Genomic DNA, 17,238 nt, shown 5'->3' with positions numbered 1-17,238 from the left:
TAACTGATGAAGAGTGGACTGCAAAGCAGGGCAAAGAGGTGAAGAAAGCATGGGGTCATGCAGTGATCTTCAACTGCAGGCTTTAAATGGTGATGGGAGTTTTCACTGTGGCACAGGAGTCTTGCAATCGGAGAGAAGATGCATGTCAATCTAGATACAACAAACAACCCAAAGCTGCTCTCCCCAAAAGAAAAAAACCCTATTTGCTTAAAGTGTAGAATATAACTTATGGTTTTAAGTTACCAATAAAAATATTCCAATCACAAAACAACAAACAAAATTGGATACGGCTACTTTTATTCCATCTCGAATCAATGTATGAACATTTAATTTTAAGGTAAAGGAATGAACTTCAATTATTCTTTTTCCTTTAATATAAATTGACCGCGTCTATTGAAGAAATTATTCAAATCCGCCGCAACTCTCCCATCGTAACCTAGTTTCCAATCTAGTGTAAATCATTCAATAGCAGACAAACCAGAAACGGCAGCGTTCTGCTGAAGTTAAAATTATACACTGATTTCTGCAGAGGAAAAGCACATGTATGAGTGTGGATTGGGTTAAGGCAGAGAAGAAAATGAACAGAGGGAGGGGAATGGAGTGATACAAAAAACCCACTTGATTTGATTAGGGACAGCACTCTGGCCAGCGGCTTCAGTGGGCATTATATTCAGAGCAATTTCCTCTGGACCAGAGTAAATTGTTGTCATTCTGGGCCTGCAGCTCTTATGATCCAAGTGAAATCTAGTGCTGACATACATTCCTTCCATGACCCTGGAACTGACTCTGGTTTGTCTCCATGCTTAAACACGTGGGGAATGTAAGAGAAGAATGTCACACAGAAGTGCATCCTGTCCCCTCAGACCATTTCTGTTCTATCCCTCGACTCAGTGTTGAGTGTCCCAACAAAGCTGAAGCGTCAGATGCATTGACATCATACCCACAGTTCACTCTGAAGTTTTGTACCATAATGCATAGGTGCAGGCATCAGGAATGAGTTGACCTGGGCACTCTACAACTATTGAGCAGCTTGGCAGACTACTATTTCACATTCCACACGTTTTCTGACCTCCAGTGTTGAGCATTTTGTTTTTATTTCAACAGGTTGCAAATTGCTTAAAGCCACTACCATAGTTCACTATCAAAAATAAGTTACCCTGATCATTTGTTTTCTGACTTTACATCCTTTGTAAAAGGCCTGGATTCTGACAGCTGCCTTGGCTCTCCTGCGTTTTGCATGCTCCAATTTCCTTGCTGCCACAGCCACTTTCCATCTACGTTGAATAACAATTGTGGCAACCTGCATTTTTAGAAACCTACAACCGCAAAATTTACAAATGTTATTAATTTAATTCAAAATACATTTAACATTTAGAGGACTTATCATTCAACGACTTAATCAAAACAACCCACGTACACTAGAAATAAAAAGGAACTATAAATGCTAGTCGATACCAAAGATGGACACAAATGCTGGAGTAACTCAGTGGGTCAGGCATCTCTGGAGAATTCTCAGGAGGTGATGTTTCGGGTCAAGACACATCTGAAAATGGATAGATGACATCATTTATCCATTTTCTCCAGAGATGCAGCTTGACCAACTGAGTTACTCCAGCATTTTGTGTCTATCCACATACCCTGGTGATTTGTTCTCAATATTAATTTGCAAATTAATTTCTTTAAAACCAGTGGTAACTTCTGAATCCTTCCCCATTACTCACGCTCTAACACAAATTAGTATCCTTCCAATTCAGAAAAATTGCCAGAAAGTGTATATTTTTATGGCACGGAATGTTGGTGCAAGTGGTAAAACAGTTCCTGTTCTCTTAAACAAGGCTCCTGCAACTGAGCTAACAGCCTGGGAGTACAACTAAGAATTTCCAGAGAAACACAAAGAGGACTCTACTGACGTGTTGGCTCCTTCGCATTATGGTTGCGAAGACAAAAGGACCAGTGGCCTGATCCTAACGCAATTAATCTCTTTAGGAATATCGGGAGAGTTTCTTACTAAAGGGAATTGGCTCCTAATAATAACAAGCCTGTTGAGTACCAATGAAGGGACGTGGCATTAAATAATTTATTGAACCAAAGAGATGCTTTGTTATGGCTAGATATTGATCAGGGAAAGGGGTATTTCTGGTTGGTTAAAAAGTAATATTAGACAGGTACATGGATAGGACAGGTTTAGAGGGTAAGGACCAAGCGCAGGCAGGTGGGACTAGTGTGGCAGGGACATGTTGGGCAAGTTGGGCCGAAGGGCCAGATTCCACACTGCATCACTAAGACTCGATAACTATTTGTAAATCTCAGTATTGAGGATATAAACATAGCACAAAAAGTAAGGAAATTTGTGTTTGGTAGATTATTTCTTTGTTGTAACAATGCTTCTTGGCAATAAATCTTATACCGTTGGAAAGCCTGTTTATTTCCCTTTTAAATGGTGCCACATTTGTAAGGAACATGCATTTGTGGGATGAGCAGCAGAGCTGAGTATGTGGGTTGCGCCCATGAAAAATCTGCCAAATCTTCTCTGCCAATGCCAAACAGCTTATTCTGCCATTGACTCTTGTTCGGTGTTGTTTGGTGGATTGGATGATTGAAGTCTGAAGAAACAAGACATATTGGCAATTTAACAATTTATTCATTTAATAAACAGGAGCCACAGTAGCGTGTGGAAGAACCATACATAGCCATAACAGCCTGGCACCTCCTCCTCATGCTGGTCACCAGCCTGGTCACACACTGTTGTGGGATGGCATCCCATTCTTGTCAGCACCTGGGGGTACCAGAAGCTCAAAACAAGAGTCAATAGCAACAGCAGAATAAGCTGTTTGGCATTGGCAGAGAAGATTTGGCAATTTTTTCATGGGCGCAACCCATATACTCAGCTCTGCTGCTCATCCCACAAATGCATGTTCCTTACAAATGTGGCACCATTTAAAAGGGAAATAAACAGGCTTTCCAACGGTATAAGATTTATTGCCAAGAAGCATTGTTACAACAAAGAAATAATCTACCAAACACAAATTTCCTTACTTTTTGTGCTATGTTTAGATCACATTCAATTGTGTAGGAAGGAACTGCAGATGCTGGTTTAAGATAGACACAAAAAAGGACGTTCTTTTGGGGTCAACAACGTGGAAGCGTATGCATGGAGTTAATGGGAAAGAGAGTGCAGAATAGGTCCCGGAAGTCTCCAGAAATAACAGGACAGAAAGTTTAAAAAGGGAAACGAGAGAAAGGTCAGGTAAAATCGGGATGGTTGTGAGAGGTGGTCAACACCAAATTGAAGGAATTATATTTGAATTCAATAGACAATAGACAATTCACGTAGCATAAGGAAGTGGCATAAGGAACCAGTAGCACGGTTGGAAATTGGCAGCAATGAAGTGGTCAGAGCTGGGAGCTGAATATTCAGGTCTATACGTTCTATCGGAAAGGTGGGCAGAGGGCGTGGGGTAGCTTGGTTGGTTAGGAATGAAATTCAGTCCTTAGCGAGGGGTGACAGGGAATCAGAAGATGTAGAGTTATTGTGGATAGAGCTGAGAAATTATACGGGTGAAAAGACTCTAATAGGAGTTATTTACATGCCCCCAAACGTTAGCCAGGATAGCGGGTACAAGCTACATCGGGATATAAAAGTGGCATGTAAAGTCATGGGAGATTTCAATATGCAGGTACACTGGGAAAATTACATTGGTACTGGACCCCAAGAAGGGAATTTGTAGAGTGCCTCCGAGATGGATTCTTAGAGCAGCTTGTAGTGGAGCTGGAGCAGGGAAAAAGCAATTCTGGATTTAGTGTTATGTAACAAACCGGATTTTATATGTAAGGGAGCTAAAGGTAAAGGAACCATTAGGAGGTAGCGACCATAACGTGATAAGTTTTAATCTGCAATTTGAGGGGGAAGAAGGTGAAATCAGATTTGTCAGTATTGCAGCTGAGCAAAGAGAACTACAGAGGCATGCACTGGCTAAGGTTGACTGGAAAGGGACCTAGCAGGGGTCACAGTCAAACAGAAATGGCAGAAAATTCTGGGAATAATCCGTAAGATGCAGGATCTTTTCATTCCAAAGAGGAAGAAAGATTCTAGGTTGAGAAAGAGATGACCAAGGCTGACAAGGGAAGTCAAAGACAGTATAAAACTAAGAGAAGGCATATAACATAGCAAAAATTTGTGGAAATCCAGAGGATTTGGAAGTTTTTAAAGAACAACAGAAGGTAACAAAAAAAGGGAATACGGGGAGAAAAGATAAAATACAAAGGTAAGCTAGCCAATAACATAAGAGGATAGCAAGAGTTTCTTCAATTATATAAAGAGTAAGAAAGAAGCTAGAGTGGAAGTTGAGTAGCTAGAGAAGGATGCAGGAGAAGTGATAATGGGGATTAAAGTAATGGCAGAGGAGTTGAATAATTTTTTTGCATCAGTCTTCACAGTGGAAGACACCAGCAACATGCCTGAAATTCGAGTCAGGGTGTGGAAGTTAGTGGAGTGGCTATTACTAGGGAGAAGGTGCTTGGGAAGGTGGACAAGTCACCTGGACCAGATGGACTGCACCCTGAAAGAGGTGGCTTCAGAGATTGTAGAGGCAGCGACAGTGATATTTCAAGAATCACTAGAGCCAGGAGTGGTCGCAGATGATAGTAAAATTGCCAATATTACCACGCTGCACAAGAAGGGAGCAAAGCAGAATCGTGGGAACTGTAGGCCAGTTAGTCGGACTTCGGTGGTTAAGATTTTAGAGTCCATTATAAAGGATGCAGTTACGGAGTACTTAGAAGTGAATGATAAAATAGGCTGAAGTCAGCATGGCTTTGTGAAGGGGAGGTTTTGCTTGACAAATTTGCTGGAATTCTTTGAAGTAAATAGCAGGACAGACAACAGAGTCAGATGTTGTGTCAGACGGTGAACATCCAGGGAATGGACATCAGGAGGGTGGATTCTTTTTACCTCAATAATAAATTGGACTGGACCGAAAACACCGATGCGCTACAAAAAAGGGCCAGAGCAGACTTTATCTGCTAAGGAGACTCATGTCATTTGGAGTGCAGGGGGCACTCCTAAGGACCTTCTACAACACGGTGGTTGCATCAGCCATTTTCTATGGAGTAGTCTGCTGGAGCAGCAGCATCTCAGCAGCGGAAGGGAAGAGACAAGACAAGTTGGTCAGGAAGGCCAGCTCTGTCCAGGGTTGCCCCTTCGACTCAGTGCAGGTGGTGGGAGAGAGGAGGACGATGGCAAAGTTAACACTGCTGCTGGACAACGACTCCCACCCCATGCAGGACACTGTCACTGCCCTGAGTAGCTCCTTCAGTGACAGACTCCTTCACCCCAAGTGCGTGAAGGAGAGATAAAGGAGGTCCTTCCTTCCCGCTGCTATGAGACTGCACAACCAGCACTGCTCCCAGCAGACGAGTCAACAGTAACAGTTAAGAATACACAGAAAACTGATGACAATTTATCCTTGTCTTTACTTTTATTTATAATGAATGATCTCTTGCTTTGCTGCTGTAACATTGTAAATTTCCCCGGTGTGGGCCAAGTAAAGGAATATATTATTATTATTATTGTTTATTTTGATTTTCAGAAAGCCTTTAATAAGGTGCCACACGTGAGGCTGCTAAGGAAGATGAGAGCCCATGGTCTGAAAGGACAGATACTAGCATGGATTGCAGGTTGGCTGGATGGCAAAGACAAAGAGTGGCAATAAAGGGGCCTTTTTCTGGTTGGCTGCCAGTGACAAGCAGAGTTCTGCAGGGGTCAGTTAATCTGCAAGTCGAATCGGTAGTAAAGAAAGCAAACTCAACGCTTGCACTTATTTCAAGAGGGCTTGTATACAAAAACAAGGATGTAATGTTGAGGCTCTATAAGGCACTGGTACAGCCACATTTGGAATTGTGAGCAGTTTTGGGCACCATATCTGAGGAAGGATGTGCTGGCTCTGGAGAGATGTCCAGTGGAGGTTTACAAGAATGATCCCAGGAATGAATAGGTTAACTTATGATGAGCATTTGTCGGCACTGGGCCTGTACTCACTGGGTTTTAGAAGAATGAGGGGGAACTCATTGACACATACAGAATAGTGAAAGGCTTGGATAGAGTGGATGTGGAGAGGATGTTTCCACAAGTGGGAGAGTCTAGGACTGGAGGTCATAGCCTCAGAATTAAAGGACGTTCTTTTAGGAAGGAGATGAGAAATGTCTTTAATCAGAGGGTGGTGAATCTGTGGAATTCTTTGCCACAGAAGGCTGTGGAGGCCAAGTCAATGGATATTTTTTAAGGCAGAGATAGATAGATTTTTAATTAGTACAGGTGTCAGAGGTTATGGGGAGAAGGCAGAATGGGGTTAAGAGAGAGAGATAGATCAGCCATGATTGAATGGCGGAGTAGACTTGATGGGCCAAATTCTGCTCCTATTACTTATGACCTTATCACTCATTAAAGGTCATGAAAAATGAAAATTCGATCCGTCTCATCTCTTAAAAAAAGTTAAAGAAAGGAAACCCACACAATGTCCCTTGTTGGATGATTACCTGGATCTATCCTGCTTTGCTCTGAAATGCCTTTGGATGAAAATAACTGAAGCAAGAAAGGCCTTGTACTGTCGGCGTAAAACTTGTCCCTGAAACCAGGCCTGAATTTTTGATGCAGCAGTTGTTTTCCTAACTAGTTGTCTCACTTGGTATCGACGGTATGAAGCCTGAAATTTTAAAAAAATGTGCAAGGTCAATTTTGCTGATAATAAGTGCAACTATTGATGAGAACAGATTTTTAAGAAAAATTACTAACACATTCCAACCACAGAAGAACCACATACACATTACAAAACTCTTGTAATTAAGATTCTTCAGATAGTGGATTGGAACGAAAACATATGCGTGGAGCCTCAGGAGTTGGACAGAGTCCTCAATTTCTCCTGCTTTTACAGTGGGGAAAAATATGACTAGAGACCTTGGTACAGTTAATAGAGATGCTCTCAGAACAGTCTGCATTACAGTCAGGGAGATGCTGGACTTCGTAAGGCATATGAAGGTAGATAAATCTCCCAGGCCTGATCGGATATATCCAAGGACACTGGGATGCTAAACAAGAAATTGCAGGAGCTCCAGCTGAGTTACATGAATCGTTAGACACGGGTGAGGTGCTAGATGACTGGAGGGCAGCTAATAATGTTGTACCTCTATTTAAGAAGGCTAGGCACTATAGATCAGTGCACCTAACATATGTGGTAGGTAGGTTACTGGGGAGGATTCTGAAGAATAAGATATACATGCATTTGAATAGACAGGGGCCGATTCAGGATAGTCAGGATGGTTTTGTACATCGAAGTTCATGTCATATGAATTAGATTCAGTTTTTTTCATGTAACCAAAAAGATTGTCAACAGTAAGGCTGTTGACATTGTCTATATGGACTTCAGCAAGGCTGAATAAGGTTAATAAGGTTCTTCATTGTAGTTTTGTTTTCCTGAGGCTGGCAAAAGCTGCATAGTAAACAGGTGTGGAAGAAAAAAATCATTTCATTGTTGGTAAAGACTCCTGGCAAGCTTGTAACAAGCCAAAACATTATGCTGCAAGGCCTCAACTCAAATACAATTACTAACTTTAAAAAAACCAGAACATAGTGTAAAGGAATTAAAGGTGTTTGTGGAATGAAATTCAAAAAAACATTTTTTACGAATTAAGAGAGGAGAAAGCCAATTGGTCAAATCCTTACGTCAATATTTAAGACAATGTCACATCTTGAACATTTTGCAAATCATTAACTCTTAGAACTCACCCTATAATCAAGTGTTAAATATGCACATTATTTGACAAACCTCGGTCACGAGATATCTTTGGAAAAAAATGGACAAACTTATCAAGAAAGGGGGAGCTTGGGCAATTTTTTTTGAAGGTACAACTGAAGACCCATAACTTCATTAACAGGGAATCAGAAATATTTCTAAGGACATACCTGTATTATGGCAGCAGCGTGTTTTATTTTGAAGTAATTTTCTTGTTCAACCTTTCCTTCACAATAAGCTCTGTAGTGTTGTTGTATCACACATGCTGCTTCCTTGTAGCAAAGAAACACTTGCCTCTGTTTCCTCCCACGATAACAAGCCTGTAAAAACAATATTAACAAAACGACTTTTTAAACATTCGTCATCAATTTCACCATGCACCTCCAATGCAAGGTCTTCTCCCTTTTGGATGAGCTAGTTATCTACAAAAAGGTAAGGAATTGTACAGATGCTGACTTACACCCTCATTTTAAGAACATTAAACATCCTGGGGAGAAAAAAAACTGTTCCTCTTTATCACTTCACTCAATTAATTTAATGCAATGTGCAGCAGCATTCCAATGCTCTGCTCGCCAACTATTCAGGAATCCCAGATGATCAGCATTTGGCTCAATTATTAGCTGGACCTATTTTCAACTTATTGGAGCCCCAGTTACTACACTCTCTTTCTTGCAGTGTGGGCACACTGAAAAACATATCATTCTGTGTAACATCTTAAAAATAAATGAATTAGCAGTGTATTAGTCCAGATTAGAGATACAGCATGGAAACAGGCCTTTTGGCCTACCGAATCCGTACTGACCAACGAACCCCGTAGACCTGTTCCATCCTACACACCAGGGATAATTTGCAAAAGTCAATTAACCTGCATATCTTTGGAACGTTGGAGGAAATTGGAGCACCCGGAAAAAACCTAGTCACAGGGAGAACATGCAAACTCCATAGAGTGAGCACCTGTCGTAAGGATCAAACCTAGGTCTCTAGCGCTGTAAAGCAGCAACAGTAACGTTGTGACGGCCCAATTGTCGTTTTTTATTCTTTTTTTATTATTCAAACCTTAAAATTACAATAGGTTATACTGTACATATTCTAGTCTAAATTTACTACAAAAAATGTTACCTGAATTTTAGTGATACCCCGATGAAGTTTTTTATAGCTTCTTCGTACAATTAATCCACGCATTCTGGCTTGAAGGCTGATGACTGTCTGACGGAATGTTAAGTAAGCACATCTCTGGTTCTTCATTAAGATGTAGGATCTATATTGTCTTTGCAATACAACAGTGGCTTCGATATATGCTCTGTATAGTTTTCTTGCTTCATAAGCACGGTAGTGAGACTGCACGACAATTGCTGCATATTTCAGTTTGAGGAACTCTTTCCTATACCAAATCATACAGAGTACTGACTGCACTTTTACAGCAGCCCGCTTTTGCTTAACCCACTGCCTAACCACCATACCCTTGTAGGCAGCCTGAATGGTGATGGTCGCACACCTCATTGACTGATATTGCACAAACTGGGAATGCCCTATTTTGCAAGCTTTGTACCATCTCTGAATCAAAATGGCTGCTAATCGCATAGCTCTGTAGCGTACCCTTGATCGGAATCCACGGAATGAAGCTTGCAGAGTGATTATAGCCGCCTTTTGATTCAAGAAATGTTTTCTTGCAATGCACATCCTTAAGAAGAAATTAATATGGCGTGCTGCCTTGATTTTTTCAACCAATCCTCTGGCTTTTACCCCACGGTAGAGGGCCTGAATACAAACCGCTGCTTTTCTCAAACTATTATAATGTCTCACGTGGGCATCTCTTATCTGACAAGCTCGGTATCGTTGCTGTACAACAGTTGCCGCCCAGCGCAGTTTCTTGAAATACTGGCGCTGCTTATGCATTTGATAATAAGTCTGTATGACCCTGGCAGATTTGTGCATGCACAGCAAATGCTTTCGAACAACCATTCCTCGGTAGGCAGCCTGAAGCAGCAAAACACTGCTGCGGACCTTCACGTAATTATTGCGATCAGTTTTCATTTGAAGGTGTGCCCTGTAATGGGTTTGTATTCTTATTGCTGCCAATCTCATTGCCCTGTATGGAAGGTACACTCTGTGCATTCTAAATGCTGCTTGTATTACAGTTGCTGCCTTCTGTCTGTCCCGGATCTCTCTCCGTACCTTCATACCCCTGAAGGCTGTTTGAATAGATAGCGTTGCCCTCTGGATCATAATGTACATTTGCATTTGACTTCTGGCCAGTGCATGTGCCCTGTACCGCTGTTGGATTACTAAAGCTGCAGTTCTAAGCAACAGGTATTTTTTCCGGTCAACAAAAGCTCGGAATCTTCTCTGGATAACTGTTGCAGCTACGTGAGTTATTTGGAGTTGCTGCCTTGCCTTCGTTCCGCGGAAAGCAGCTTGAATACAAACTGTGGCTCTTTTCAGAGTATGATACTGTCTCACGTGGGCATCTCTTATCTGACAAGCTTGGTATCGTTGCTGTACCGCAGTTGCCGCCCAGCGCAATTTCTTGAAATACTGGCGTTGCTTATGCATTTGATAATAAGTCTGTATGACCCTGGCAGATTTGTGCATGCACTGCAAATGCTTTTGAACAACCATTCCTCGGTAGGCAGCCTGAAGAAGCAAAACACTGCTGCGGACCTTCACGTAGTTCTGGCGATCAGTTTTCATTTGAAGGTGTGCCCTGTAATGGGTTTGTATTATAGTTGCTGCCAATCTCATTGCCCTGTATGGAAGGTACACTCTGTGCATTCTAAATGCTGCTTGAATCACAGTTGCTGCCTTCTGTCTGTTCCGGATCTCTCTCCGTACCTTCATACCTCTGAAGGCAGCTTGAATAGATAGCGTTGCCCTCTGGATCGTTACGTATATTTGCATTTGACTCCTGGCCAGTACATGTGCCCTGTACCGCTGTTGGATTACTAAAGCTGCAGTTCTAAGCAACAGGTATTTTTTCCGGTCAACAAAAGCTCGGAATCTTCTCTGGATTACTGTTGCACCTAGGTGATTTCTTTGGAGTTGCTGCCTTGTCTTCGTGCCACGGAAAGCAGCTTGAATACAAACCGCTGCTTTTCTCAAACTATTGTACTGTCTCACATGGGCATCTCTTATCTGACAAGCTCGGTATCGTTGCTGTACAACAGTTGCCGCCCAGCGCAGTTTCTTGAAATACTGGTGCTGCTTATGCATTTGATAATAAGTCTGTATGACCCTGGCAGATTTGTGCATGCACTGCAAATGCTTTCGAACAACCATTCCTCGGTAGGCAGCCTGAAGCAGCAAAACACTGCTGCGGATCTTCACGTAATTATTGCGATCAGTTTTCATTTGAAGGTGTGCCCCATAATGGCTTTGTATTATTATTGCTGCCAATCTCATTGCCCTGTATGGAAGGTTGACTCTGTGCATTCTAAATGCTGCTTGTATCACAGTTGCTGCCTTCTGTCTGTCCCGGATCTCTCTCCGTACCTTCATACCCCTGAAGGCTGTTTGAATAGATAGCGTTGCCCTCTGGATCATAATGTACATTTGCATTTGACTCCTGGCCAGTACATGTGCCCTGTACCGCTGTTGGATTACTAAAGCTGCAGTTCTAAGCAACAGGTATTTTTTCCGGTCAACAAAAGCTCGGAATCGTCTCTGGATAACTGTTGCAGCTACGTGAGTTATTTGGAGTTGCTGCCTTGCCTTCGTTCCGCGGAAAGCAGCTTGAATACAAACTGTGGCTCTTTTCAGAGTATGATACTGTCTCACATGGACATCTCTTATCTGACAAGCTCGGTATCGTTGCTGTACAACAGTTGCCGCCCAGCGCAGTTTCTTGAAATACTGGTGCTGCTTATGCATTTGATAATAACTCTGTATGACCCTGGCAGATTTGTGCATGCACTGCAAATGCTTTCGAACAACCATTCCTCGGTAGGCAGCCTGAAGCAGCAAAACACTGCTGCGGATCTTCACGTAATTATTGCGATCAGTTTTCATTTGAAGGTGTGCCCTATAATGGGTTTGTATTATTATTGCTGCCAATCTCATTGCCCTGTATGGAAGGTACACTCTGTGCATTCTAAATGCTGCTTGTATCACAGTTGCTGCCTTCTGTCTGTCCCGGATCTCTCTCCGTACCTTCATACCCCTGAAGGCTGTTTGAATAGATAGCGTTGCCCTCTGGATCATAATGTACATTTGCATTTGACTCCTGGCCAGTACATGTGCCCTGTACCGCTGTTGGATTACTAAAGCTGCAGCACTAAGCAACAGGTATTTTTTCCGGTCAACAAAAGCTCGGAATCGTCTCTGGATAACTGTTGCAGCTACGTGAGTTATTTGGAGTTGCTGCCTTGCCTTCGTTCCACGGAAAGCAGCTTGAATACAAACTGTGGCTCTTTTCAGAGTATGATACTGTCTCACATGGACATCTCTTATCTGACAAGCTCGGTATCGTTGCTGTACCGCAGTTGCCGCCCAGCGCAGTTTCTTGAAATACTGACGCTGCTTATGCATTTGATAATAAGTCTGTATGACCCTGGCAGATTTGTGCATGCACTGCAGATGCTTTCGAACAACCATTCCTCGGTAGGCAGCCTGAAGCAGCAAAACACTGCTGCGGACCTTCACGTAGTTCTGGCGATCAGTTTTCATTTGAAGGTGTGCCCTGTAATGGGTTTGTATTATTATTGCTGCCAATCTCATTGCCCTGTATGGAAGGTACACTCTGTGCATTCTAAATGCTGCTTGTATTACAGTTGCTGCCTTCTGTTTGTCCCAGATCTCTCTCCGTACCTTCATACCTCTGAAGGCAGCTTGAATAGATAGTGTTGCCCTCTGGATCGTTACGTATATTTGCATTTGACTCCTGGCCAGTACATGTGCCCTGTACCGCTGTTGGATTACTAAAGCTGCAGTTCTAAGCAACAGGTATTTTTTCCGGTCAACAAAAGCTCGGAATCTTCTCTGGATTACTGTTACAGCTAAGTGATTTCTTTGGAGTTGCTGCCTTGTCTTCGTGCCACGGAAAGCAGCTTGAATACAAACCGCTGCTTTTTTCAAACTATTGTACTGTCTCACATGGACATCTCTTACCTGGCAAGCTCGGTATCGTTGCTGCATAGCAGTTGCCGCCCAGCGCAGTTTCTTGAAATACTGGCGCTGCTTATGCATTTGATAAAAAGTCTGTATGACCCTGGCAGATTTGTGCATGCACTGCAGATGCTTTCGAACAACCATTCCTCGGTAGGCAGCCTGAAGCAGCAAAACACTGCTGCGGACCTTCACGTAGTTCTGGCGATCAATTTTCATTTGAAGGTGTGCCCTGTAATGGGTTTGTATTATTATTGCTGCCAATCTCATTGCCCTGTATGGAAGGTACACTCTGTGCATTCTAAATGCTGCTTGTATCACAGTTGCTGCCTTCTGTATGTCCCGGATCTCTCTCCGTACCTTCATACCCCTGAAGGCTGTTTGAATAGATAGCGTTGCCTTGCGAATACACAGATAGATTTCTCGCTGCTGTCTGGTCAGTAGCAAAGCTCTAAACTGCCTTTGCAGAATGATTGAAGCAGTTTTAAGAGTGTTGTAGCGCCTCTTAGCCAGGAAAGATTTAGTTGCACTTTGTATAATTGTTGCTGCTTTGTGCATTTCGTCCAGCTTTTTCCGGGCTTTCACGGCACGAAACACAGCTTGCAATGACACTGCAGCCGCCTTCATATTTAGATATTTTTGCCGTTGACATTTGCTTTGAACGTGAGCTCTGAATTGCTCTTGTATGATCAGTGCTGCCCGTCTCTGAGTTTGAAATTCTACACACATTTTGTGCATTCTGAAAGACGCTTGTATTACAATACAAGCCTTCCGTTGCCTTCTAAACTCTTTCCTTGCAACCATACCTTTATAAGCTGCTTGGATTGTTATTGCTGATTGGCGCATTGTCAGGTATGCACAACGTTCTTTCCTTCCCAACAACTTTGCTTTAAAATGAATTTGAACAGTTCCCACAGCACCTTTTAACATACCAAACTGGGTCTGTGCCCTGAACCTTCGGAAGGCCGTTTGAATGGCCACTGCGGCTTTGTGTTGCACTTGTAATTTCTTCCTTGCAGATAATCCACGGAACACTGCTTGAAGAATAATCACTGATGCCTTAATCTCAAGGTACTTAAACCGCTGCTGTTGACCAACTTTGTAACTTCTGTACCAATTCTGGATTGCAATAGCAGCATTTTGCATTGCCAAGTACTTTACTCTTACAGCATGCCCTCTAAAAACTGCTTGGATTTTGCTAGCTGCTTTATGTTGAAGATTTATCTGTTTGCGTACACTATAACCTTTATATGCTGCCTGCAAACATATTACTGCTCCTTTGGTTCTCAGGAACTTCTGCCTTTGATAAGCTCCTTCCTGGTAGGCATGGAATCTTCTTTCAATTATGACTGCAGCAAGATGAATCCTAAGGTATTGGCTTCTTAGTCTATGCATTCTGAACACTGATTGAATTTTAATTGCAGCTTGTCGACACAAATACAAATGCTTTTTAGCTAGGTGCTGCCTAATAGCAGACTGAAGATGTATACAAGCTTCCTTTTTTCTCAGATATTCGCTTCGCTTTTCGAAACATAGCTTGTTAGCCCGGTAACGTCTCTGGATACATGTTGTAGCCTTTTTAAGGGATCTGTAATAATTTCGTGCTTGGATCATTTTTACAGAGGCCTGAATTTTGATAGCCACATTTTTAATTTGCATGTATTTCTTTCGTGAAATATATGCACGGAATGCAGACTGGATCTTCACAGCTGACCGCAACAGGCAAATTTGTCTTCTCATTTGTAACCGCTTGAATGCAGACTGTAAGACAATAGCTGCAGACCTCACTGCCCGATACTCAGCTTGTGCTTTTTTCTGAGCTAAAATAGCTCTAAAATGGGCCTGCAATGACCAGGTTGCTATTTTCACTGAGTGGTATCTCTTCTGAGCACATGACCTTCTCACATGGGCCTGTAGGGTAATAATACATTGTCTATAGTGCAAAAACTTCAATCGCTCTCTTCTCATTTTCCAATATGACTGAATAACTCGAGCAGCCTTCACTTTTCTGACAAGCTGACGAATGCTCATACCGCGAACGTAAGCCTGTATAGTTATTGCTGCCTTGAGCATTGATACATATTTCTCACGCTGAGCTTTACTTTCTCTGCAAGCTCTATAATATTTTTGGATAGTAAATGCTGCAGTTTTCTTGGAAAGAAAGGCTCGTTGAGTCATGCTGCATCTAAACCATGATTGGATTTTAATGCAACTTTTTTTGGCATATAGATATTTTTGTTTCCCTCTGTGCATTCGGTACCAAGATTGTATTGTGACAGCAGCTTGTTTCCTTCTGGCTTCTTTTAGTGTCTGCCGTTCCCGAAAAGATGCTTGGATTTTTATAGCTACTTGCCGAAGTTTCAGATAGTGCTGCATCTCTTTCTGCCCCTGTCGTTTAGCTCTGAAGTGCCGTTGAATGGTAACTGCTGCTTGCCGGTACTGTAGAAACCTAGTTTGAGCCAAGTGCATCCTTATTAAAGTCTGCATGAGCACAGCAGCTTTCCGGGCAGCAAGAAGTCTTTTTCGTTGCTTGTACATTCTAAATGTTGATTGGATGAGTATGGCTGACTTAGTTTGACGATCAAGCTGTCTGACTTTTAAGTAACGATAAGAAGTTTGAATTACTCTAGCAGCCCACTTGAGTCTCTGATAAGATTTGTATTCGTGCTTTCCTGTAACATAAGCCTTTATGTACTTCTTTAGGGTAATAGCAGCATTTTTCCTCCTGCGCATTTCAGTTCTAATGAGAAATCCTTTAGCATGTGCTTGCAACAAGGTTATGGACCGTTGACGCCTATTGCAGGAGAGAAAACCCCTTATGTATTTCTGCAGTAGCACTGCTGCCTTGGTCTGCTTTTCAATTTTGTGAGCTTGCCACCTTCTAAATGCAGACTGTAATGTAATAGCTGAAGCCCTCAATCTTAAGTAATTCCTTTGCTCAGATAAACACAGTAGATGTGCTCTGAAATGCCTCTGGAGGGTAACAGTAGCCCATAAAGTTCGTTTGTAAGAAGCAACTGCAATTTTCATCCTTATGCGACTTTGCAAGCAAATGCAAAATTGCCGTGCTCTCTGAAAATACCTTCTTCCAACGTATCCTCTCCAGTAGGCCTGTAAATTAAGTACAGGAAACATGGCATAAATAAAAACATTATGCATCATTACTAAGGGAGACATGCCACCATTTAAAATTAAATGACACTCTAATATTCTATGTGATTACGATACAAACTAGAATAACGGTGTCAGAGACAGCATCTGCAGAGGGAAATGGACACACAAAGTGTCAGGTTGGAACCTTTCTTCAGATTGATGGAGTGGATGTGGCTGGTAGAAAGAGACAAGGGATAGTACTTTGTGTTTTTCCCTCAAGGATCCAGCACCTGCAGCTCCTTGTTTCTCTTCACTAGTTAATTATGAGGTAAGATAGGTCACTGAGAACAGTACAACTCAATGACATAGGGTAATGGAAAAGGCAGTAGAGGAACTAATTGGTGCTTTACCTCAGTCTACAATAGGGGCAACAATAGCATAAACATACCAATGTTATTGGAATCTCAGCCACGGAAGATGTATTTGAGATATTAGACAGGCCAAACATTGATAACAGGAATTATTAACTAACTTGACAAAATAGTTGAGAATTAATAATAATAATAATAATACATTTTATTTATATAGCGCTTTTCATATACTCAAAGACGCTTTACAGAGATTTTGAGAACATAGGGAAATTAATAAATAGATAAATAAGTAAATAAATAAATGAACAGAGAAAGGAGACAGTAGGTGAGGTGACCTTCAGTGGTTGAAGGTAGTACTGAACAGGTGAGACTTAAGCGATGTTTTGAATGTGGTGAGTGTGGGGGAGTCTCTAACGGTTTGGGGTAATGAGTTCCATAGGGTGGGAGCAGCGATGGAGAAAGCCCTGTCCCCCCAGGATCTGAGTTTAGTCCGGATGTGGGGGGGATAGGAGATTGGCAGCGGCAGAGCGGAGGGTGCAGGTGGGAGTGTGCCTGTGGAGGAGGTCGGTCAGGTAGGATGGGGCCAGGTTATGGAGGGCTTTGTAGGTTATGAGGAGGATTTTGTACTGGATTCTCTGGGGGATGGGGAGCCAGTGGAGTTTATAAAGGACGGGGGTGATATGGTCACGGATCGAGGTGTGTGTGAGTAGACGGGCAGCGGAGTTTTGAATGTATTGAAGTTTATTGATGAATTGATGAGAAAAATGCTATTAGGATGGTGCGGTTGATTTCCTAAAAGCACCTTATGGTATTACATGATCAAGTTATCATCAAGATTGAAGCCGATGAAAATAAAGAGGCTACACCAATATCGATAGAAAATTAAG

General features: G+C 42.2%; 1 protein-coding gene across 2 annotated transcripts in view; it reads right to left on the bottom strand.

Annotated features, from left to right (window-relative positions):
• Positions 1-17,238, bottom strand: part of aspm (assembly factor for spindle microtubules) — a 58,942-nt gene that overhangs the window by 13,198 nt on the left and 28,506 nt on the right. For both annotated transcript variants that reach the window (XM_078407737.1, XM_078407738.1), the window contains exons 18-21: positions 8,907-15,998; positions 7,958-8,107; positions 6,535-6,701; positions 1,157-1,316 (exon numbers count right to left, since the gene is read on the bottom strand). In XM_078407737.1, coding sequence (XP_078263863.1) covers positions 1,157-1,316; positions 6,535-6,701; positions 7,958-8,107; positions 8,907-15,998 — 7,569 coding nt within the window. The remainder of the gene's footprint in view (positions 1-1,156; positions 1,317-6,534; positions 6,702-7,957; positions 8,108-8,906; positions 15,999-17,238) is intronic.

This window comes from Rhinoraja longicauda, chromosome 11 (assembly GCF_053455715.1).
Source record: "Rhinoraja longicauda isolate Sanriku21f chromosome 11, sRhiLon1.1, whole genome shotgun sequence".
Classification (NCBI taxonomy): Eukaryota; Metazoa; Chordata; class Chondrichthyes; order Rajiformes; family Arhynchobatidae; genus Rhinoraja; species Rhinoraja longicauda.
This window is presented reverse-complemented; position numbering and strand designations above follow the sequence as displayed.